Genomic DNA, 25,090 nt, shown 5'->3' on the forward strand with positions numbered 1-25,090 from the left:
CAATGGACAAGGGGTAGCTAGAATAATGAGGATGTGTTTCTCTAGTGACTCATTTCCAGATTTATCACCATCCAGAGGGCTCGATGGTGTTTGTTGGCCTTTCTGAGGCATAAGCAGGCACATGTCACCTGCAAAGAGAGAAAGGGTGGGTACTTGTGAGGAGTCCAGCATTGCCTTGCTTGGTGTGGACAAACATTTGGAAGAGTAGGGAGGTGAGCAGAATAAGATCAATGACAACTTTTGCGTCAGGATACCCGTACATTTCTCCTGGAATGGCTGTCTTTTTGAATTAACTCATTAACTAATTTTCTAAAATCTCCTGCTAATCTAAACCTAACACCAACCCTGCCTTACCAACAATGTCCTTCTCTCTTCCCTGCTGCTTTGGCTCTCCCACCTGTAGCAACCACTGTGGTGAAACTTGTATTTTATCATTGCTTTGGATGTGCATGTGTATATTTTATACATTTTTTAAGAGGGCATAATATTCTGTGTTACCTTCTATTAGTTGACCTGTATGAAATTGTCTTTAATGGTTTATTTTACTCGATATCATCCTGCTAAGATTCATCCATTTCATTGTAGCCAACATCTTTCTTTATATTGTTAATGGTCATTTGGATGGTTTCCAGGGTTTTGGTTTTACAGGAAGTGCTACCGTGGCCTTTCTTGTCTCCAAAAGTGTATGTGGACATTTATTTTGGGTCGATACATTGGAGTGTAATTGCTGGGCCATACGGTATGTAAGTGTTCCATTTTATAAGAGAACGCTAAGCTCTTCTCCAGAGCGATTGTACTGAGCACACCCCCACCAGCAATTAACCAACTGTCACTCCACGTCTTCTTCACCACCTCTCATTTTTTGCCAAACTAATTGGTGTAAAATGATATAATCTTTATGGTCTTGATTTGCATTTCACAGATCACTAATAATTTTGAACATCTCTTCATTTGATTATTGGCCATTTGTGTTGCCTCTTCTGTGTCAGGCCTGTGCAAGCCTCTTGCTATTTTCCTATTAAGTTGTTTGAGCTTTTCTTATTGATATATTCTTGACAGTAATCTTGCATTGGTTATATGTATTGTAAATATCCCCTCCCAGTATGTGACTTGCCTTTTTATTTTATTTAAAGTAACTTGTAATGAACAGAACTTTAACAAAGTCAAAAGTAGCTATCTTTTTATTTTTCTAAGCAGTGCTTTTTTTTTTAGCATTATGCAATGAATCTTCATAAGACCCTGTGAGGATGACAGTACTGGCTCTCTCTGAGAGTCAAAGAAAGGCAGGAAAAGGAACTCGAAGGCCATTTGGCCCAGGCCTCACATGCACAAAAGGCCTTAAATCAACATTGTGTTCATTATCTTCAAATGAGGTCACCTACAGCCACAAAGATTCACTGTCAGGGATGAAAGAAGACCCTGCAGCTTAAGGCTAGAGCACCACCCTTTGCAGTGAAGTGAGAACTATGAGGTTTTAATAAATCTTGTAAGCATGAGAATAGCACAGTTACACCGCATTCTATTATTATTGTCAAAGTATCACTTTGTTAAATCTAAACATTCAAAATTTATCATGATATGTATTGTCAGATCATTTAAATCTCTAAGGAGACCCCCAAATGGAAAGTTGTCCAGGTCTTTCTCAACTCCAAGAGTTCCCAGACAGGGAGAATGGTGTGCTCCATTTCACAATGTTGGTAACTTACAAAACTGGAATTCACACCTAAATGTGTCAAGCTCCAGAGCCTAGACACATTCTGCTGTTCAATGTGGCTAAATGGCAAGGAAAAGTCATCCTGAGCATGGGATCCTGTACAAGTCATCCTATGCACAACCGTCTTCCCAATGGGCCTCACTCCACATGGTACCACAGCTAGGTGCCCCAGCCTGTCATGGGATAGAGGCTGCACTCTGTCTGATGCCCATGTGTTTCCAAAGCAAAGGGGGACTCAGGCCTCTCTCCCTTGACCCCTCTGGGGCACATCAGGGAGGGGCCGGCAGATTGGTGAGGACCATGAAGAGCAGGGTAGTGGGCCTTAGTGGCCCCACAGCTTGCCCCAGGCTGTCCTGACATCCACCGCTCTCTGCAGGAAGGCCAAGATGTCACTGGAGTGGCTGGGGGGCAGCACAGGGATGAGTGTATGTGTTGGTGGGGGGGTAAGGTGTGAGTGCGCCTGTGAGGGTATACATGAGGAGACTCCACAGAGGTGGCAGGATGGGTCTGGGAGGGAAGGGATAGGAGGAGACACTGAGGCAGTCGGTCTGCTCAGAGAGGCAGCAGTGCTGACCAGGTGGCTGTACATATGTCTGGTTCTACTCTCCAATGACCTCAGGACAGTAGCCATCGCATGTGGGGGTCACTGGACAGCAGGACCCCACCACCAGCAGCAAAATCATAACACCTGCCTTCATCCCACCACATTCTTCTTCATTGACCTCCAAGGGCTCTACAGCTGCACATGAGTGGATAAATGCCAGTTCCCCAGATTGGAACCCAAGGAGTCATGAGTCAGAACCATCCAATCCTCAGCTGTATAAGAGGATAATAATGCTGAATTCGAGTCATTGTGGGAAATTGACTGAAACAAATGAGCAACATCTAACAGTGCTGAAGAGCATCATGGGCTTTCTCCTCCCTTCTTCCCTCTGGCACTGGTATCTTCCCACCTGTCCTCCCAAGGCTTTGCCTGGTAAGGCTCTGTCCCAGGCTCTCTGCCCTTATCCCCATCTCTGAGGCACACCTCTTCTCACAGTACGGACCCAGAGATGAGCCCAGCCCACTTGGCTGACCCTTTCCCTGTGTGCAGACTTCCCCAACCAGATCCCCAGGCTAACCACAGTGGGCCACCCTCTCCCCAACACCCTCCCTTCACTCCTGCACCTCTTCCTTGGTACTCTGCTTCTGCTTTTGCCAAGTGTTCTCACCTGGGGTGGACAGGTCTCTCGGTGCCACCCTCCTATGAGCCCGTGAGGAGGGTGGGCCAAAGGTCAGGCTTAATCTGCCTGCTTCTCCCCAGCCAGCACCACTCTGCAAACTTGGAAGGTCTCTAAGGAGCAGCTGCTCTACTTCTGCTGCCCAGAAGGGGCATCCACCTAAAGAATGTGTGTGATGGATTGCCCTGCAGGTAACAGGGCTGCTCAGAGTCAGATGCCTCTGGAGGTGTCTCCCACCTGGGGGATGACCACCCCGTGGCCCTGTCACAGTGCACGTGCCCAAGCGCCAGCTCCCCGCCTACCTTCCTGATGCCTTCTGAAGGACTGGATACACAGTTGTCAGCCCCTCCGTTCTTGCTGATGGTCCGCCAGAGTTCGGCAAACGTGCTGTCCTGCTCCAGGGGGTTGGTGCCCTTGGCTCGGAAGTATTCATATACAGCAGAATCCCGGACGGTGCCATAAGACATCTCCACTTGTTTGGACAAGTCCTGGAAAGTCCTGAAATGCAGAAAGGCAGCGAGGCATGAGTACATGCTGTGCACTGCACACTGCAACGTTACAAATGGGCTGCAAGGCTCTTCTGAAGTCCAAGCCCAGCATGGCCCACTATCCACATTCTTCATTCCCAATCCCCCAAAGTTTGAGTCCCTCAGCCCGGAGAGGGCCTCATTCAATTACAGGTATGTTTTCTCAGTGTAGATTAACTCAATAAGATGACTGGGCACCTAAAACCAGGTTCTTTACTGAACTGGAGGGATAAAAGGATGAATAAGACATGATTCTTGCCTTTAAGGAGCTTACAGTTCAGCTGTAGAAGCAGACATATAGACAGAGAAGCATAGTATCAAAGAGTCAGGGCAACATGGGAGGCTGTTTGCTGCGGATCTCCAACTCAGATGCCTGCAGAGGCTGCGCAGGAAAAAGGCCTATGCTGGCAATATGGACGATAATGATGGCTGGCCTGTGACACTCAGAGACAGCATGGGGAAGAAACGCACTCAGAGACCAACTGACTCAGGGTAAATTAAGAGGCATCCCCTCCAAAGCTTGCAGCTGTGCTAGGGGTCTAGCCAATTATTGACTTCGAATGCTCCCCTCCCCATGACCTCCCCAACCAATTTGGTTTTTGAAAAAATAAAGTAAATTAGATTTTTATCTCTCTCCTGATTTTAAAATGTTGACAATCATTTAAAAGATAATGTAAAAAACAAAGCACTTCTGAAGGCCTTGGGTTTGCTCTCCTTACAGGAGTGGCAGGTGGCTCCAGCCAGGTGCACATCAGAGGGGGGATTTCACGAAACAACAGCCATCGGCAGCCCAAGAGCAGACTTCTGAGCTAGGGGCAGAGGAGGAGATTCCTCTGGGGAAGGACGAATAGGCACAGCAGGAAGGACCAGTCGCTATGAAGATTTCACTTGCTTCAGAAGAGCGTACTTGGTTCAGCATGTTGAGAAAATGTCATGTACCAAACAGAATTGCAAAATAAAAAAAAGCCCAGTGGGGAACTAGGCTCTCTCTCCAGGTTCCAGCCTGATCACTCTACTTATTTCTCTTCTAGAAATCTGTCTCTCCTCTTTATCAACCCACATCATCATCCCTCCCTCTCTCTGAGTCACCGTTTCCACAGGAAGAGCCAGTCTTCTCAACTGGGTCTACACAACCCTCCATTTTCTGGTCTCATTTCTGGCTGTTCTCCCCACCTGCACACAGCAACGTAGCCAACCTTGAAATGAGAAATCCCACACACTTCCCATCCGTGGCACCAGGCCACACTGCTCCCTCTGCCTGGAATCCCTTTATCTTCCTCCTCTAACAACACCTCTACAAGCCCGTTGAAAATCCAGCAGCCAACAGCTGTCTCTTTCCTTGGGGAGCTGTCCCCACCCCAGCCTCCCTGTGCCCTCTCCACACCTTGTGGGCTTCTGTGGCAGCACGAGCTCACCGGGACTTCAGAGGGCCACATGCCAGAGCAGAGACAAGCAAGGGCTCTGGAGTCCAATTACCTACCTTGCCTGTCTGCCCTCCACAACCAACACTGTGGTCCAGAAAAGTTAGTTAACTTATCTGTGCCTCAGTTTCCAAATCTTTTAATAATGGAGATAGAAGGAGAGCCTGTGGCAGAGGATTGCTATGAGGATTAAATGGGATTTGTGTTCAGCTCTCAGAGCAGTCCCTGACTACCGTGATTATTCGGGTCCCCAGTGGACTATACGAGTTGAGGACTGAAGCTGAAGGAGCCCCTTTTTTGCATCCATGGCCCTGGACCAATGCTGACAGCAGCCTCCCCAGCCAGCACACAGAAGGCCCAGCTGTGGATGCTTCCCCTTGCTTCAGAGACACATGCCACAGCACTCCTTAGGTCCCTGCTATGTGCCCCAGAAACAGAGCTCAGTATTCGTTTCAATACATTACAGACGAAAGGAAACATAAAATAACAAATTCGATGAATAAATCTTTCTAATTATTGTTCATTATTTATATCTAATTGAAGCAAGATGTTCCCTTGCCTGAAGGGCCCCAAGGGTTGCAACTCTGCCATAATCTGCCTGTAATGAAAGGAGGGGGATCTTTTTTTCCCCACATTTTTAAAAATTTTTCTCACGGTAATACAAACAAACACAAGGCTTTGATGAATGAGAAACATCAGGATGAATTACATAGTTGAGTCTAAATACTGAGCTGCTCTGAATTGCTGCAGTTTTCATGAGTGTGGAACGAATGGGTAACTGCCAGGGATCTCCAAACTGTTTCATCCCCACATTTGAAATGGAGATTTTCTCTCTCCTCTTGGTGTTATTCATGAAGGTCCAGAGGCTCAGGGAACGTCTCTGGATAAGCAGCAGGCAGCCCAAATGTTTATGGCTTCATGTTCATTTCTGTTCCAGTAGACCTCACTGTTCCAACCTCAAAATGGCACCCCCATCTTCTTTGAATCTTACTGCGCAGACCCACGGTCATAGCCTCCATTCATCCATCACCTCTAATAGCCATAAATTTGTGCAGAGGAATCTCTCCCATCTCAGACATGCACTCGATCTTTCAACAAAGGTTTCCAGGCTCACTAATGCCCAGCACAGGGGGCACTATCATCTTATTCCAGGGTGAATAAACTTACGGAAGGCTACCTGGGATGTTAAACAGAGGGACCCAACTATTTATCCACGAAAGCCATCATCTCCCTGAGGAAGTCATCCTCTTGTCACAGCACACAGTTTTGGAGGGGACACACAGGGAGGAATAAAGGAGAATGGGGACAGCCAGGCATCCAGACTGCCAAGCCAACACTGGCAGTCAGCGGAAGACAGATGCTGAAGTCAGATAGGACGCCCTTTCAAGCAAGTGAGGGAGGCTTCACTTGGAGGAGGCTGTGCTAGCAGTACACTCAATTTAGAACTTTTCTGAAGTCAGTCTCTTCATCAACAACTGCTACAAAGTGTCCAGGTACCTCTACCACAGAGAGATGAAGGAGACGTGCCCATCACAGGTGTGGTCTCTATTAACCTCACATGCACAATGCAACTTGCTGATGTCATTCAACCAGTTATTTCACCAACAGTTTCTGAATGCCTACTAGGTAAGGCACAGTGCACACCAAGCAAGGAATACACGGCAGGCATCATCAAGGGGTGAGTGGTCAGAGAAGTAAAGCAACAGTGACCAAGCAATATGAGAGACATTAAAATACAGGTCTGTATGGGAGACCCCAGAAGCACAGAAAAGTAGCTAATCCATAGGTAGGAGCTAAAGAAATGCTTCCTAGAAGTGGGAACATTAAGCTGAGTCAGACAGAACGGGTAGAGGCAGCCAGATGGAGAACCAAGGGGTAGAATGTTCCTAGAAGAGAAGGTATTACCTGAGAAAGCATTTGGGTAATGAAAACAGGTGGCTTATTCGGGACACAAACCAGGGAGCAATTCACATCAGCTAAAAAGACATAGGTGATGGAATTTGGCAGTCCTGGGTGTGGATGCTCCATCTGAATGCCTTCACTGTTTGACATAGACCAGTAGCTCTCAAAGTGTGATCCTCAGAGCTGCAGTGTCAGCACCTCGGGCCTTAAGAGAAATGCAAATCCTTGGGCCCCACTCCAGACATACTGAGTCAGAAACTCTGAGGGTAGTGCTCAGCAGTCTATGTTTCCACAACCCTCCAGGTGATGCACACAAGCTCCAGAACCATGGACTGGGGCAAGTCATTTAATCTCTGAGGGCTTAGATTTCAAAACTCATACCCAACTCACAGGGTTTTTGAAGATTAATGATCCCAGACATATACCTGGTACACAGTTAATGTTTAACAAATGCTAGCCCTTCTAGTAGACTGCTTATCAGTAGTTCAAATGGTTGGAGCACTGGGCTCATGTGAAGGAGTCATGGGTAACAGGCCAGAGTAGTCACACCCAGATGGAAGCAAGCATGGTCAAGCCGCATGTCTAAGCTTCCAGGCTCATGTGATTGGAGCCTATCTCCCCATTTGCCCATCTGTCTCCCCATTGAGAAGCCTATGGCCTATCTTGTTTCCATCTTGTTGCCAAGGTACATGCAAATGCTCCCCTATCAGCCCACAATTTGCTGCCTTGTCAACAGCACACACTTCAGGCGCTCAGGATACCTAAAGGGATGACTTGCAGAAGTCTGAACCCAGGATGAGCATAGAGACACCAAAACTCCTCTAGCAGGCAATCTGGACCTTTGCTTTGTGGGTCGTCATAGTAACAGCCTAGCAGAGGCTACCCCGGGAAAGTAGTGAACTCCTAGGCAAGGAACTGCTCAGGAAGAATGGCCTCAAAAGCATCAGACCCAGGCTGCCCACCAGAGTCTGCATTGGCTCATGAAATACCATGGTGCAAGCTTGTGTATCCCTTAAGCCTCACTTCTGTTTGCTGCCTATCTTCTTACTTCACCTTCTGATAATATTTTGTGTTGGAATCCTCCCCTGACAAAGCCTACCCTCTCCTTCAATCTTATGTTTAAATCAATATCTTCTACTTAAGTGTGTCCTACCCAAACTGGGTTTGAGACCAATGCGAGCTGCTTCTCTGTGTCTCCTGACCTGGATTACCGATTTTTGAAATTTCCACAAGCTAAAAGCATAGCTGATACCTTTGAGCACATCAGATTGTCTTGCAAAAGGACTTTGTAAGCATCCCTTGCCTCTGAGAACACTGTCCTCTAATTAAACATGCACCTCCAGAGAAGACCCACCATGCATCCTTCAGCTGTGGCCAAGGATATTCTCCCCAGCTTGGTACCACCTCCTTTCCTCCCCACACCTTTCTCCATAAATCAATCTTACTATTTCCTTGATATATGTTCATTAACAAAGAGATAAATGTGTTTGCAGTATGAGAAAAATCAATAATACAGAATTTATAAATACATCTTTGCATGTTACAAAAATATTTACATTGGCAATGGAGATAAACACACTTGCAACAAGAGCAGAATCAATATTCAGTATATGTAATGGATTTCAACAACGGTGGGGATGTCATAAGCATGGGCCTGATACATTTGGATCTGGAAGTCCTATTACTCTTCCTTAAGGAGAAAACAACATGGTGGAGTGGCTCAAAAGACACGGGAGGGTGGGGATATCCATCCTGGTGACTTGAAACTTTCATAGCTGCAGCCTACAGATGCCTTTACTATCATTCCAGCAGTCTCGATTTTCTTTCTCATGTCTGACTCTACAAGAGATGATGCTGCAATCATCAAAAGAATCCAGATTGCCTGGCTAGGGCTCCACAACCGGCTTCCAGAGGGCACCATGACCCACCCTGGTGCACACTGATAAGCCTCTCCTGGTTTTCTTCCCCAGGATGCCCCACAGCCTCTCTAATCTGTCACCCATGCAGGGGAAGGCTTCCTAGGTGTCTTCCTTCTTTCATTCACTCGTCATTCAAACAACCCTATTTCCTGTGCACCTGCCTGCATTAGACAGTGCTCTAGGTCTGGGGATAGGGCATGAATGGCACCAAGTTCCTACTTTTGGGGATTTTACATAGTTGAGATGAGACAAAGAAACAAACATCAATGACAACAGCAACAATACAATAACTAGGTAATGCCAGGGTCAGCAAACTTTCTGGAAAGGGACAGATAGTGCCTATGAGGTCTCTGAGGGCCACACAAGACTCAGTCACATATTCTTTGTTTTTGTTTTTGTTTTGTTTTCCAACATTTAAAATGTTTTTAAAAAGGAAAAGCAGTCTTGGCTTGCAGGCTGTGTCAAAGCAGGCTGCAGGCCCTCTGAAGGCCTGTGGGGTATCGTCGGCTGACCCCTGCAGCTCTGTAACAAGTGATGAAAAAGGCTATGAAGATTAATAAAGCAGAGCAAGGGTTAGATAAAATGATGGAGGCAGTGATTACATAAAGTAGCCAGGGTGGATTTTGAGCCATTGGAATTGACATCTAGGGCATGTGTTATCTAGTATCTGTCCTCGCACTGGACTAAGAGGAGCAGAGAGGAGTGAACTCGCAGAGGCTGGGGCTGAGGCCTGCTGGGGCTGTCCTGCCAAGGAGCTGAGACAGAGTGGCCAAGGAGCCAGCTTATGAACCTCTCCTACCTTGGAACATTTACCCAGGGACCTTCCAGGAAGCCTGGGAAAGGTGACGCTTGGGTGTACACAGGTGCTGTGGTTAGAATACTGTCTCCGCCAAAACTCATGTTGAAACTTAATTCCCAATGTGGCAGTATTGAGAGATGGGGCCATTGAGAGGTGATTGGATCATGAAGACTCTGCCTTGATGAATGGATTAACCCAGTCATGGACTAATCAGTCATCATGGGAGGGGAGACGGTATTTTTATAAGAAGAAGAGAGGCTTAAGCTGGGATGCGAGTAGGCTTGGGCCCCTGTCCATGTGATGCCCTGCACCACCACATGACACTGCAGGGAGAAGGTGCATACCAGATGCAGCTGCTGGACCTTGGACTTCTCAGCCTCCAGAACTGTAAGAAATAAATGCCTTTAAAAAAAAAAAAAAAAAAAAAAAAAACTATCCAGTTGAAGGTATTCTGTTATAAGTGAGAAAAAATAGACTAAGAAAACAGTTCTCCTTTGTATCCAAAGCCTAGTCAGGGTGTGATTTGGAGTAGTGAGCAGAGGGACTGCAGATCCAAACACTGTATGAGAACACTTAGTGACCCACAGGGTGAGGGCTGCAGGGCCCATGGCAGGAAAATGCATGCTTCCACAGGCCACTGAGCCCTTCTTCCAACCTATGCCTGAAAGCCAGCCTCGGAGGGCCAGTTGAGGTGCCCTCCCTCCTCACCTTCCTTCCCTCCACGGTGTTTTCTCTCCAAATCCCACTTCTTCAATTGCTATTGAAATTAAAAGACATCCAAAATAAACAGCTAGAAAGACTCAAAGCATTTGAATATATTTCCATACTTGTAAAAAGTAACAATTAATAAATGTAAATAAATATAAAAACAAAAGTAAAAGGGATAAGCAGTGAACTTCTGCAAGACTTCCACTTCTTACAAACACATTTTTGTAAAATTTGCATTTTTATTATGCTATAAATAAAAAATGTGATCTGAATGATTTTAAATATCCTGCTTCTGCCCAAGCATCAGTTCTGGGCCTTGAGAACTGAGCTCTGTGCTCTCTTCTATCCTCTACGTCCACCCCTCCTCCTGGGTTAGCCTCCCATCAGCCAAGATCCATTGAGAGGCAGGAGTTCTCTCTACCAGCCCCATCAAACAATCTGTTGACAGCCACGAGGAGGCTGTGATAGTTGTATCTTCAGTCCCTACAGCAAGACAAACATGTCAGACTAATTCAAAGTGGTCCGAGGCCATCCCAGGTACTTAGGGCCCATCAGTACTCAGGCTCCCATACCAAGGCAGGCTGGAGTTTCCTCACTTCTGCACCTTCTGCCTGGATTCAACCCAGGCCTGGTGCCCTGGTCCCAAAGCAGACTGTGAATTCCTAAACATGGGCATATGTGATACTTGTTTCTGATTTGCCAAACTCAGCCTAGATCCTGTATGTAAGCAGAGCTCAGTAACAGGAGCTGTGAAAATCACCTTGATGAGGTCAGATAATTGTGGGCCAGGTGCTAAGCCAAGTCAGGAGCTCAATGTCCACACTATTCACTAGGTCAATTCTGGGGCTTCTATTTCCCCCAGCAAAGGAGTCTTAGTGTAGAGCCTTCAGTGCTTCAGTGCTGCCTCCTCCAGCTCTTCTCGGCTACCCTACTTTTGGGGTGCCAGCCTGGAAGACCTCCTGCTCACTCGGGCCTCCAAGTCTTCACTCAGGTTCATTGCCTGCCTTCTTTGCTGTGCCCTGCCTTTGTCAGGTGACTAAAACGTACCTACCCTGAAGGAATCAGCTCAGCTGTCATGTTGTATTGAAAGGGCGGATCCATGCCCACTGGATCTAAGTCCTATGTGCTCTGGACTTGGCCCTATCCTAATGTTTTCACCTTTGAGCTTCCTGTGTTGTCTGCCCACCTCAACCCTGAGCTCCCCCAGGGAATGGACTCTGTGTTCATCTCTGAATTTCTATCACCCCGCATACAGGCTGACAGACATTAGGAGCTGAGTTCATGTTTTCTGGAAGAATGAACTCTGTTTTAAAATAATTTTGTGTTTAGAAGTGAATGGCTGAATATGACTGGGAGAAGATCCAAGCTAACCACCAGCATGGTGATTCTAACTTTAGAATCATGACCACTAGCCTCCAGGAGACCCTTAAAGCTGCCTAGATCTTCTAAATCTCCCCATGCACTTCCTCCTCCCACGTTCTCAAATGACTCTCAGACAATGAGGCTGCTTCTTGTTTCCTAAGAAGGGAGAAGCCATCAGTGGAGAACTTTGCTTTTCCGGAGAACTCCCTTCTCGAAAACTACCGAATAGAATAGTTGCCTTCCATCCTTTTAAAATGACAGTTTTGTTTTTTCTCCTATGTATGTCTAACTCTGTTTGTCTCTTAGATCCCAGACATTCTTGCTTTCTCAAAGTACATTGCTCTTCCAGTTGTCACCTCTATCTTCCTCATCATGAAATTATTTCTCTCTGCAGATAATTTCCATTGGCTTGAAAATACATACATACATCTTCTCTCTCAAAAAAAAAAAAAAAATCCTATGAAATGACTTCCTCCTCCAACCACCCTTCCAGCTCTTCTTCTGGAGAGTTATCTATGATTACTGCCTCCATTACCCTCTTCCCATTTCTCAGAAACCTGGCTTACTCCAGTTTTCATCCCACTGCTGAAGCAACTTTCATCAAGGTCATTAATGATCTCCCAAATACAGTGGCCAATCCTCGGTCTTCACATCCCCCCGACCAGTAGCATTTGACAAGCCAACCACTCTCCTAGATGCCCTTCTTTCATTTGGTTTGCAGAAATTGCTCTTGCTCAGTCCTCCTCCCACCTTGGAGGACCTCCTTATTCATTTCCTTTCCTAGTTCTTCTTTCTGTTCTCAGACTCTGAATTTTGGAATCTTCCAGAGGTCAGACCACAGATCCCTTATCTTCTGGGTTGCAGGACTTTTGCCACAATCTCATCATGTCAGTTGTCTGTAGATGCAGCCATACATTGATGACTGCAGTGGGACACCCCAGCCCTGACCCACCCCATCCACTCCTGGCAATCACCCACCTGACCACTTCATTTGGATGGCTAATAGATCTTCACAATAAAAATGTTCAAACTTGAGCTCTTAAATCACTAACCCCTAAATCATGCCTACTCTTCCTTTAGTTCTCCCATCTCAGTCAAACACTGCTCTATTCTTTGAGATGCTATAGCCAAGAGCCTTGAAATCACTACTGACTTCTCTCTTTCTTATGTATCACACATACAAATTTCAGCATTTCCTATCTCTTTTTCTATCAAGATACATCTAGAATCAGATCACTTATCATGACCTTCACTCTGCATCTTATCTGGACACTGAGATAGTCTCTCTAAGAAACTCCTTGCTTCCCCCTTTAACCCCTACAGCTATTCCCTGGGGAGGTCAAGTAGCGTGATCCTTTAAAAATCTATGCCAGATCATGTCACCTCATCATTCAAAGCCCTCCAATGACTTCTTGACTCCAAAGTCAAAGGGAGCATCCAAAGTCCTCACATGGCCTGAAAGGTCCCAGGTTATGTGGACCCCAATATATCTACTCTCACTATACCAGCCTCCCTGCCTTCCCACCTCGGGGTTTCTGTCGTTTTTTTATTAACCTCATCCTGGTTTACTCTTCCCTCAGATTTGTAATTGGCTCACTCTCTCAGGGTCTGAGTCGAATCAAATGTTACCTTCTCCATGGTGCCTTTGTTGACAATCTTTTACAAAATACAACACCCCTTAAATTATATGAAAAAAATACAAAAACACACCACAACTTGACATATATGGCTGCTTAATGTTAGTTCCCCTCCTAGAATGGGACTTGGCTATTTGTTTTGTTGCTATATCACCAGTGCTTACAACTTGAGTGACCAATCACCCCAGTTTGCTTGGGAACTAGAGATTTCCTGGAAGCAAGACTTTCAGTGCTAGAACCAGAAAAGTTCTAGCCAAACTGGGATAATATGCCCCCTACCTACAATAGTGCCCAGCTCAAGGTAAACACTCGGATGAACATAGGTTATGTGTATGAATCATATATGAATGAGTTGGCCTTTTTCTTGCCTTTAAAACATCTAGTTTGGATATTCTGTTGGAAAAGTCTTCATCTTGGGTTGACTAGTCTCCCTTCAGGACAACTGTGAGTCAATCATCTGCAGAGAAGGAGGCCTAGTAATAGTTTGAGGTGCTTGAACCAAAGAACTGTGGCCCTGAGCCAGGAGGCACAGCACAAAGCTACATGGCTTCAGGCTGTCCAGGAATAGATTGCCAAGGAGTCTGGGAATCAGATCTAGTTCTTTAGGCTCAATCTGCAGGGTGCTGAAACTTCATGACACAGGTTTTTTGTGGATGCAGTGGAAATCAGCATCCACCAATTAAGAGAATTCTCCTGGGATACAGTTGTTGTCTGCTCCCCTGGCTCCTGTGTCCCTGCCACTCCATGGGAGTCCTGCCAGCCAGCAAGACCTCCATGCCAAGAACATGGCTAGCTCCCAGCTCTCAACACCCGCAAATATTTGCTGTCACAAATCAAGATAAAAGCAGGATGCACCATTAACCTTTAATATATCAGTGCTGGGGCTCTTAATCCATTATGAAGCTGTCACAAATGTGTCTGAAATGCAAATCAGGGCAGCAGCCCTTGGGGAGGCTGTGAAGGTGCCTTCTTCCCCTCCTGGCATAGCCTGTATTACCCTGTACTCCAGAGAAACAGCCTGAGCCTCTTCTCTCCCTGCTAATACTATCTTTCCTTCCCTCTTCTTCTTTTCAAATGTCTGCCTGAACCCTCTAGTGTGTCATCTTCCCCAGCAGTCACTTGATATGCCAGAAGAAAGATACAATGAGACTAACTTCCAGACCCTGTGCTAACACTTGCTTTATACTGTTTCATTGAACCTTGGCAATAGCCCTTTCATAAAGTTATCATTGCTAGCCCCCTCATTTTACAGATTAAAAAATCAAGGCTTCAGGAGATTAAGGAATTTATGGAAGGTCACAGAAGCAGCAAGTACAAGAGCTGTCTTCACACTCAGGACTGCTTGGTACAAAAACCTGTCCATATTAGTATCATCCTATGGTGATATTAAGTAGCTCATAGCTAAGCAAGGAGGGCGAACAGGCACATGGACCGTTAGAAACATCATGCAAAACAGTGCTAGAATGAAGCATAGAGTCATGGGAACATGAAGTTGAACTTGTCCCAGCTTAGCAGACAAGGAACTAGGGCTGTGAGCAAAGAGGGGGGGTTCATGGGAAGGGTGAGGGTAAGGCTGAGACTTAAGGAGAAACAGGAAATGGACATGTAGAAGAGATAAATAAAAAATGTTCTGTGCAAAGATAACACTGCATTATTTAAATCATAGATGTGTGTGAGAAACAGAAATCTTCTGGGAACTAGTAATAGTTTACTAGGAGACAGCAAAAATGGTATATTACTAAGCACTAAGAATAGGATTGCAGGACAATTGTCCATAAAATACTTAGAGGATTGTTATAACGGAATTTTTGTGGAAGTGCAAAGATAATGGAAAAATGATAAGCTATCGATGCTCCCTAGACAATTATGCGGCCAGAGAATGTGTGAGCTGAGTGGGTGGAGACATCCTATACTGCGGACAGTGAGGAAGCCACTGCAGAAAGTATGCCACACGTATTTTAGAATGCAGAGCTGAGAAGCAGCTGTGAGTCCATGTGGTTGCACATATGTGTGCATGCATAAATGTGCACACCTGTTCAGGCCTGGGTGTGTTCATGTAAGAATGTATACTCAAGGGCCCCAGAACAGGAAGAGAGGAAAGATGGAAGAGAGTGTCACTGGAGGCCCAGGACAATCGGATAGGGGGTATGCCATTTGCTATGACTAACTTTAAAATAAAGGAGTGGTTGTGAGTTCCTCAGTGGTTGGATGGGGACCCCAGAGGAGGTGGATTCATGTGGCAGAGAGCCCAACCAAAGCAGCTGGTGAAGGGATCACAGCACACAAGACATCTGCCTGCCTGAGCTTGTTTATGGATCTGAGCAGTCAGTACTCATGGTACAAGAAAACAGACTGAGGCTCTTCCCTTGTGGGACACCTGGAGGGAAAATACTAGCACACATGGGCCAGTGATTGAACAATGCAAAACCAGCTGTAATTAAATGTGAAGCTACAAGATCTAGCTGTTTCGAATCAGTTTGCAGAAAAATCACATTAACAAGGATATAGACTCTGATGGGAAGTTTAGGAAAGGGAATTGGGAGGAGAAGTTGTGCTCTATCATTGATGAGTCTTGTCTGAGTTCAGAGAATGGGAGGATTCCTACTCTGTGCCATGTGCTGTTACAGGGGCTAACGCATTTCATTTTCAGAACCACCCTCTGTGCTAAGCTATTCTTCCCATCTTATGGATAAGGAAATTATGAAGTTTTTGAAGCTGGTCCATGCCAAAGCCAAGTTGAGCTTGTTGAGCTGTTGATGCTAAGCTGTTCCAGGCCTGGATCTCCTAGATGCCTTAGCTATCTTCCCAAACCAGCTCCAATTAGGGATGATGTCCATGCCATGGAACGTTCGATTACAACTTTTTTTATCTTGGACACCATTTCTCTTGTGGCACTATTAGCAATGCCAGGTGCCAGTCACAGCACCCCAAGAGCTCCACACGCCAAATAACCTTGACCTGGCATGCTCTCTGGCCAGTGACAGAGACTATCTGCTGCAGGTGCCTGCATTCCCCAGGGGGGCATCAATGGGAGCCCGCCTATGCCCCAATCAGGACCAGGATACTGGCAGGATAGAGCATGGTGCTGTTTTTGTTCTTTGAAGTAATTATTCATCCCATTGACTTTTTAGGGTTTGGGCAAGACACTCAGGATAACTCTGCCAGTATCCAACAGTGTTTGTCCAATTGGAGCAAAACATCCCACTACAGAACACTAGATACACCACCATGGAAAGGTTATTGGAAAGTACACAGATGGACAAAAACATCTGGGGATATCCAAACATATCCAGACCTGGTGCCAGTCCCTCTTTCATGGGATCCTTGTGACAGCCCTAGGAGAACAGTCCTAATTCTTAGGACCCTGGGAGGTAAGGTGAATTCCCCCGAGAATCAGAGACTCATATCAATTTATGCAGGACTCTACAGCTGGTCATGAGAAGAGATGATCATATATGCTAGGCTGTTCTGGCTGAAGTCTGGTTCTAAATATCAAACCTCTTAAGCAGAGAAAACAAGGGAAGCAACACATTGCAGTTCAGGCGCTATCTCACCAGGAGTCCAGGGCCTGGATTCTGGACCCTGCCTAGGGAACATGGCATTTCCTTGCTCTTAGGAGTACTCATGCTGGAGTGGCAGGGCAGGGAAGCAGTTCAGAACCTGGGCAATGGAGTCAGAGTGTGCTTTCAAATACTACTCTACATCTTGCTAGCTCTGTGGCCGTGGATAAGCTACCTAACTTCTCTGTGCTTCAGTGTTCTCATCTATACAACAGGAATATTCATGGATTGAATGAATTCAGGCAGAGCACTGAGCATAGTGCCAGTCTGTGGGAAGCATCTAGTAAGTGTTAGTTATCATTACGAGCTTCAGTTTCCCCAACGATTACATGAGGGAATGATGCTATGCCAGTGCTTGTAAACTGCCAACCTGCATGCCCAGTCCAGAAGTGGCTGGTTTGGCTAGCATGCTCTTTGCCTGCTTTGAATCTGCATTTTTTTTTTTTTTTAGCCTGGGTCTGTGATTTTTGAGTCATCACAGGCTCAGCACTCTGGTCTTAGACCGACATTTACATTCTCTGCTTAGCCCTGTAAACACTGCGATGGAAACCCACTGGACAAGATGATTCATCAGGCCTTTTCCTGCTGTGATATTTCATGATTCTATGGCCTGGGCTGGAACTAAAAGACTTACCTTGTTTAGGATTCTCTCTTCCAGAAAAGCAGCATCATGGGCTTTTTTCTCTGAAACATAGCTGTTTTCTCTGAAAACTAGAATCTCATTTTGCAGTGTCTGTTGGGACTCAGAGCTACCATGGGGAGGATCTCACAGAGAATAGATTTCTAGTGATTAAAATGTAGTGTTCTCAGACGCCAGCAGCTTTGCCTCTGCAGGATGCTAGAAGCCACCTCCTCAGAAGCAGGGACCCAGGGAGCTTGTCCCCAAGTCACACACACCAAGGCTACAGTGACACTGCACCCAATGGGGCAAAGCAAATCAACCACCTTCAAAGGCACCAGCTCAGGTCATTGTGGTCTTTTCTGACTCTTAAGAACATAACAGGTCCCCGTAGTGCCTCAGGATGAAAGGTAATGCACAAAATTTAGCCACAAACCCAAAGCAAAGCCAATGTCTTCCTCTCTGGGGGAAGAGAGACTTCCAGCAGGAAGAGCCAAAGATGAATTTTGGGTGGAAGCTGCTTGCCATTCTTCAAGAGAAATGAGCATTCCAAGGGAACCCTCACCATTCCAAGATGGTGCTCTCTTTGCCTGCTGTCTCTCTAGACTACCATGTCTGCCAAAAACAAGGTTCTCCCTGGAATGGTTTCCTTCTGCCATGTTCACAGGGCATCCAGGCCAGGTAGGAGGAACACTGCCTCCTGTGTTTCCTGGATTCAGAGCCAGGCACACCAGGACCAGGCTGTACCTGAATCTCTGCACTGAAATCCCAAGAGTAACTCAGCAGACGTTGCATCCTGATTTGTTCGAGTGGATGAATGATGTATAAGACACACATCTCACTGCCTTATCTGTGTTTTACTCTCCTTTCTCCTATTCCAGAGACAGTAGTCAGGTCAACAAACAGGGATAACTACAGGTCTCTGTAAAGGTATTTCTGATGTTCCTTCATGGGTTTGGCTAAACAGTCTGGAAAAGTAAAAGCAAAAGGACCAGAGGGCGCTTGGCTTGAGGAGACCCCCAGGTAGAAGAGGGCTCCAATGCCAGGATGGGAGGCTTCAGGGACCACATGACTGCAGTGAAGGGAGCCGCTGGGCCAGCAAGACGGCTGCAAGTGGAGCCATCTCAGGTGAACCCTAAGTCCCTCTGCCCTGTACACTGGATCCCCAGCTCCCTCCATAATATTTCTCCCCACCCACAAGGCCATTGCCAACCAGAGACAGGCTCCCTTCTCCTTCCAAACCACAGGGCTCCTCTCCCAGGGAAGAAACCGTGTTCCCCCATGCCTGAACTGAGCCCTGTATGACATTTTTCCTGATGCCAGGGCCTAATGGGTTACGTGGCCTACCAGAAGAGAGCTGCACTGTATCATAGGAAGTACCACATCTGCCACACCACCGTGACAAGGTTCTCTGTGGGAGGCTGGGATGGATTCTGACCATGAAGCTGTCTGGATAAGCCTTTCATGGGTTCCCACTCTCCTCAGGAGGAAGGGACCCCTCCAGATCTGACTCTTTAGGCCTTGAAGGATTTGTCCCACTTAGTCCTCCATCAGCTACTCCTATACTTTATGTTCTGTCCCATGCAAGATTTTGTTTCCCAAGCCCACAGTGCTCTCTCCTGCTTCTGGTCCTTCTCATATGCCACATGGAACAGTTCTCCTTTCTAAACATGCGGACAACTCCTCATTCCACATCTTGGGGAACATATCACTACCTTCAAAATTCTGTTCAAGATATTTCCCCTGTGATGGGTTGGAATGCATCCCCCCAAAGTAAATATGTGGCATCCTAACCACTAGTACCCACAAATTTGATCTCACTTGGGGAGTCCTTATCAGAGGTCATCAAGTTAAATGAGGTCATTAGAGTGGCCCTACTCTAATACCACTGGTGTCCTTATAAAAAGGAGAAATTTCTACACAGATACCTACACAAGCAGAATGCCATGTGTACAATGAAGGCAGAAAGCAGGGTAATGCATCTACAAGCCAAAGAACACCAAAATTGCCAGTCACCGTCAAATGCTGGGGGAGAGGTGAGAACAGATTCTCCCTCACAGCCCTCAGAAGAAATCAGCTCTGCCCACATTTTGATCTTAGACTTTCAGCCTCCAGAACTGTGAGACAATAAATAAAGTTGTCCTTCTCTACTGGACAAATATACTCCAGTTTTCTTTCCACACAAGCAAACCCCAGCAGCCCCAGGGTCACACCTGGACAGTGACTAGCCCACCACACATGTTTACAGCTGTGGGGTTCAGGATGAAGGGCATCAACCTACAGATCCAAAGTCCTCTACCCTGGTCCACCCTCCCACGTTTCCCTCCTTCCCATGATCCTAAAGGGTTAACATGATAATTAACGCATGGGATCCTAATTCTTATGATATTAATCAAACTGAAAACTGCAGATGGTGTTTAATAACTTAGTATCAGCAGGTTCCAGGCACTTTAGCTAAATCAAGTTTGTGATACTTTGTTCACAGTACCCCTAAGAAACTAATACAGCCCCCATGTGCCCTGACAATCACAGAAACTTCCCTAATCATGGTACTCATCTTGCTGTGCTGTACTTAGTCACTTCTCTGCCTGCTCCCCTGAATTGCCAACTGCCACTCCATGAAGGCGGAGAACATTATTTCTCATCCACTTTTTATCTCCAGAGCCTGACACAATGTCAGGTGAATGATAGGAGCAAATGATCTCTTTATTGTAGAAATGTAAGAATGAATGAGTGAATAAACGAATAGGATGATTTCTGATCATAGACAACTGTTGCAACATGGTCATTATGTTGGTTACAAGATAATGTTACCACAACACTGTTACTCCACCAATGTCCAGCTTAATCCAGGTATTGAATGTGCTCCATACTGCCTGCTGGATGAATAAATGAATAGATGAGTCAATTAACCTGTAAAGAGACACCTCCCAGAGTATAAAAGGCACAGTGTCCTCTCCAGCATGACTTCATTCCTGGCGTCATGCTTTTTGAGAGGAACCTTGCCATATGGAATAGTCACTCAGTGTTGATGTGCAGCAGAGCACAGCATGAAGGCACTGAGAGGCCCAGGAGGGAGCTCTTGACTGGGAGTCACAAGATCACCCTCTTTGTGCAATTAGTCTGACAGTCAACATGTGAGAGCCTCCAGTAAGAAGAGTCATGCTTTTAAAAGAATGCCTACTATGTATCAAGCTCTGGGTAGAATCCTCATGAAACCCATGAAGGGCAAGTATGAACATCTCCATTTTCCAATGAGGAACCCAGGCATATGAGACAGGTGACTTGTGTGTGGTCCTGTAGCCAGTAAGGGATAACAAAGATTTCTGTCTAGTGGTGCCTACCTCAAAAATGCTCTTCCCTTGGAATCAGAGCATTACTTTGAGACTAACCTTACATCTCAGACTTTTCCATCCCTGTTTCCAGTTTTTTATCTTTTGTAATGTCTGAAGGTATTTACGTCTTATTATCCTGCATGGTTTGAGGAAGCATTGTCAACGTATCAGCCAACATTAGCTGTGCTTGGAGAACACAAGCAATGAGCTCAGTCTCTTTACTGACAGCCGAGCTTGAAGCCACAGGCATGGGTACCTTGGAGGTGGCAATGGCAGCAATATTAGAATCTGAGGTTTCATTTCCCACAAAGGAAATGAAATCTCGGAGGGCACAATAGGTCCCCTCTCCACTTGAAGTCTTTCCTTTCAACTTTTCAACAGGAATGTTTTATTAAGTGATGTACGTTAATGAAAAGCATTGGATTTGATTCAAAGAAGCTTACATTTGAATCCAAGTTTTGCTTCACACTAGGTATGTGGACTGTTTTCTGCCTTGGTTTCCTCATAAGCAATCAGAGCTTAATGTGGTAAAAATTAAACGATGTAATTTTTGGAAAGCACTTAGGCAGTTTCTAGTACAGAATATATTGTATAACACAGTATATATTCACACACAGACTACATAGTATACACTGTATATTAAAATGAAAGTAATTCCTCAACAAATGATATGTCATTATTAGAACTATCATTATTAGTGCTACTGTTGTTGTTGAAGTAATTTCCCTTACAGGGCTGGGAAACTAGGTGTGACTGATATTTAAGTAGACTCCTTCTCTACTGGACAAATATACTCCAGTTTCCTTTCCACACAAGCAAACCCCAGCAGCCCCAGGGTCACACCTGGACAGTGACTAGCCCACCACACATGTTTACAGCTGTGGGGTTCAGGATGAAGGGCGTCAACCTACAGATCCAAAGTCCTCTAAAGAGCTACGCTTGTCCACCCTCCCACGTTTCCCTCCTTCTTCCCATGATCCTAAAGGGTTAACATGATAATTAAAGCATGGGATCCTAATTCTTATGATATTAATCAAACTGAAAACTGCAGATGGTGTTTAATAACAACTTAGTCCCAGCAGGTTCCAGGCACTTTACCTAAATCAAACATATCATAAAACTGGCATGAGACTCAGAGTCTGGCCCTGCCACATCTGGCCAGGGACACATGTTTTCACCTACAGCAAAAGGAACACACCATCTCTATTACTTATGCAGATATGGTCTTAAATTGCTTGACAGTCTGATTCCACCCTACCATCTTCTGGAGCCAAAAATAAAGGAGTATTGATTGCAAAGATTAATAACAGAGCTTAAGGAGGAAAATGGTTCAAAACACCTTTTTTCTCTCCCTTCGTGATATAAACGCCTGCCACCCCTGCAACCTAATTTTGTCACCCAGCACACGGGAGTGTATTAATTAAAGTGACACCAAGGACAGGAAAATCTGAGCTCTTGGGGTGATGACTGGAAATACATAAATATGCATCTCCAAGCTGTCTTGGGAAGGGAGGCACGTTGCCAGGCAAGATCAGCATAATTCCACCAAGGGGAGGGTGGACAGGAGTGTGCACAGCTCACCACTGGAGGTCAAGGCTCTTTTCTGGCAAATGTCTCCTAAACCCAAAGAAAGAAACTAGACAAAGAGCAAATATGTGATTTTTCTACCTTGTCTCTAAAGAACTACACCATCACTTTTGTAAACGTCCTCTGATATGGTCTGGAGGGAGCTAATACGGAACGAATATTTATTATGCACTAAATTTCCAGACTATACTGACAGAGATAGAGTGGTGCCATTTTATAGGCAAGGACACTGAGGCCCAGCATGGTTAGTCAATGTCTCAGTCAGTATTGAATACCAGATTTGACAAACAGAAGGCATGAAAGAACAGGGTAGAACGAACAGGCGTTTCCCAGGGGCCAGCCAGGCCTAGAACACTTCTCCTGGTGGGTATGGATAGGAACCTCCCTCCAGGGTCAGCACATCCTTTGAAAGGGGCATTTCTTGCTGCCATCCCTCCCACTGGCAGAGGGTGCACTGGGACTTTGATGCCTCTCCCCACTGGGGGCAGGTACCTGCAACCTTGGGTGGAGAAGTAAGAGATTTAGTTGAGGTTGGCTTGGAAGGCATGAGGGGATGGGGGATGATTTTAGAGGTGCTCATTTTACACTTTTTATTTAGGTGAACTTCATTGTAGTCAATAAACCAGTTTCAACAGCCAACTGTACTTTGTGACTGATTTTGGTTACTACAGGGGACGTGACCTCAGCTCATCCCGAGCTTCCCCACAGTCATTACCTGTTGGGTATCTCCACCTGGATATCTATGCGCATCTAACACTTACCTGGTCTCAACTGGACCTTGTTCTGCCTACCCAAGCCAGCTCCTCCCCCGTACAGCTCACGTTAGGTGCACGTGCCCCCATCCACCCAGGTCTCACACTAACACCTGGGCTGCATTGCCCCTTACTCTGGCCTTTCTCCCACCTGTCATATTCCAACAGGCCTGACTGAGTTGAGCCCCACAATATTTCACAGATCTCCCTACTCCTCCAACATCAGTGCTACTGCCGTAGTTGAGGAAATGCGGAGAACATTCATTAGGCTGTAAAGAGAGGGAACTAAGCAGAGGCAGAGAGGAGCAGACACACAGAAGAGAACCCAGGATCAATGATAACAGCAAAGTAGTGAAGACCTTGCTCTCTGTGGTTATGTGATTGGCATGACTGTCTCCAGTGTAAATCTGCACCCACATCTAGCACATGGAAAGCCCGTCTATTCTTTATCTGCTGTTCTTCCTGGGAAAAATTTCCCGTGCATCCTCTGGGACTCCCAGGTAGAGGCAGGCATTCTGGTATGTAGCAACTCTTTCTAGAATCACACACACACAAACGCACACAGACAGAAAGAGAGAGGGGGAAAGAAAGAGAAAGAGAAAGAGAGAACGTCTTTTGTCTGTTAGCCTACTCCCCTAGTAGGCTGTTTTTAAAAAAAGAATAAAGACAAACAATAGAAGACTATTAGTGAGTTCTTACTATGTATAGGGCAGTGTTCTGAGTATTTACAGAACAACCCTTTTAGGTTGGCCCTGTTAGTATTCTTAGTCTACAGAAGAGGAATCTGGAATCCAGAAGGTTAATCAGCTTGCCCAAAGTCACACGTCCATTCAATATCAGATCCAGGATGTGAGCTCAGGCTGTCTGGCTCCCGTACATGGACTCCTAACCATGCTCCTGCACTTTAAGTTCATGAAGACATGCAACAGGTCTAGCTTCTTCCCCAGTGTGCCCCCAGAACTGAGCACAGCCCCCAGCACATGGTAGGTGGTCAACAAAAACTTTGTGAGTGAATGAGTGGATGAATCTAGTCTGTTTGTGTGTATTATTAATGTAAACCCTGATAACTGGTCTAGTAGTATTCTGTTCCCAGCTGTCTGACTAGGCTTCCCCGCTCTGCAGGAAATGACAACTCCCCTTGCCCTCCATTTCCATGAATTCATGCTGAGCCAGTGCTCTCCCTGGAGGGCACCTACCATTCCCCATCCCTAAGCCCCAGGCAAAGGCCAGCCATGCAGAATCACATACCATCTCACCTGCTGAGTTATCCCCGTTTTCCGAGGAAAATCCCCGGCTAACCTGCTGTGTACTATGAATGTTGTTATTATGAGATAAGGTGCATTAGCCATGTGAGGGCATCAGCACGCACATTCCACAACCTGTCAGACACAGGAGACTGGGGATGCTTCCATAGGGAGGCTCAGAGAGGGATCCCAGAGAAGGAAATGCAGCCTCAGTCTGGCCCTTCCTGGCCAAAAACAGAAACCAGAGTAAAAGAAAGAAATGCACATAGACAACAGGCAGATTCATTCCGTATGTGAGCAATGGAGCATGTGCCTCTGACTGCGTGTGTGTGTGTGTGTGTGTGTGTGTGTGTGTGTGTGTGTGTGTGGTTGGCTACCCCTGAGTAGGCATCTGTGGGCTGATGTGTGTCTTCTCTGTGTGGAGCTCTGAAGTGGAAGCAGGAAAATGTGCCTGTTCTTGACTCCAGATCAAATGTGTCCTGCTTTTCTTAGTGTGTGGAGCCAAGAGAAGCGACTTCTGAGATGTTCTTTAGACGCTACTGTTTAAGGCGAGAGTTTGAACTAAGTTGTCAATAAGCTCACAAACTGTCAGAGCAGGAGGCAAGTTTAGAAATCTTCTCATAAAATCCTCTCATTTTATAGACCTAGAAAATGAGACCCAGAAAGCAGTCACTTTCCAAGGACACACAGCTAATGAGTCTGCCAGGACTCTCTGTCCACACTCAGTGGACTTTGCACAATGCCTGAGGGACTGTTAGAAGACTTGCCATTGCTGAAAGGTAGA

At 46.0% G+C, this 25,090-nt stretch overlaps 1 protein-coding gene across 1 annotated transcript in view; it reads right to left on the reverse strand.

Moving 5' to 3' along the window:
• GRID1 (glutamate ionotropic receptor delta type subunit 1) overlaps positions 1 to 25,090 on the reverse strand; it is a 786,921-nt gene that overhangs the window by 44,438 nt on the left and 717,393 nt on the right. Inside the window, exon 13 of the mRNA XM_023226082.3 lies at positions 3,237 to 3,432. Coding sequence (XP_023081850.1) covers positions 3,237 to 3,432 — 196 coding nt within the window. The remainder of the gene's footprint in view (positions 1 to 3,236; positions 3,433 to 25,090) is intronic.

Source organism: Piliocolobus tephrosceles, chromosome 9 (genome assembly GCF_002776525.5).
Source record: "Piliocolobus tephrosceles isolate RC106 chromosome 9, ASM277652v3, whole genome shotgun sequence".
Lineage (NCBI taxonomy): Eukaryota > Metazoa > Chordata > Mammalia > Primates > Cercopithecidae > Piliocolobus > Piliocolobus tephrosceles.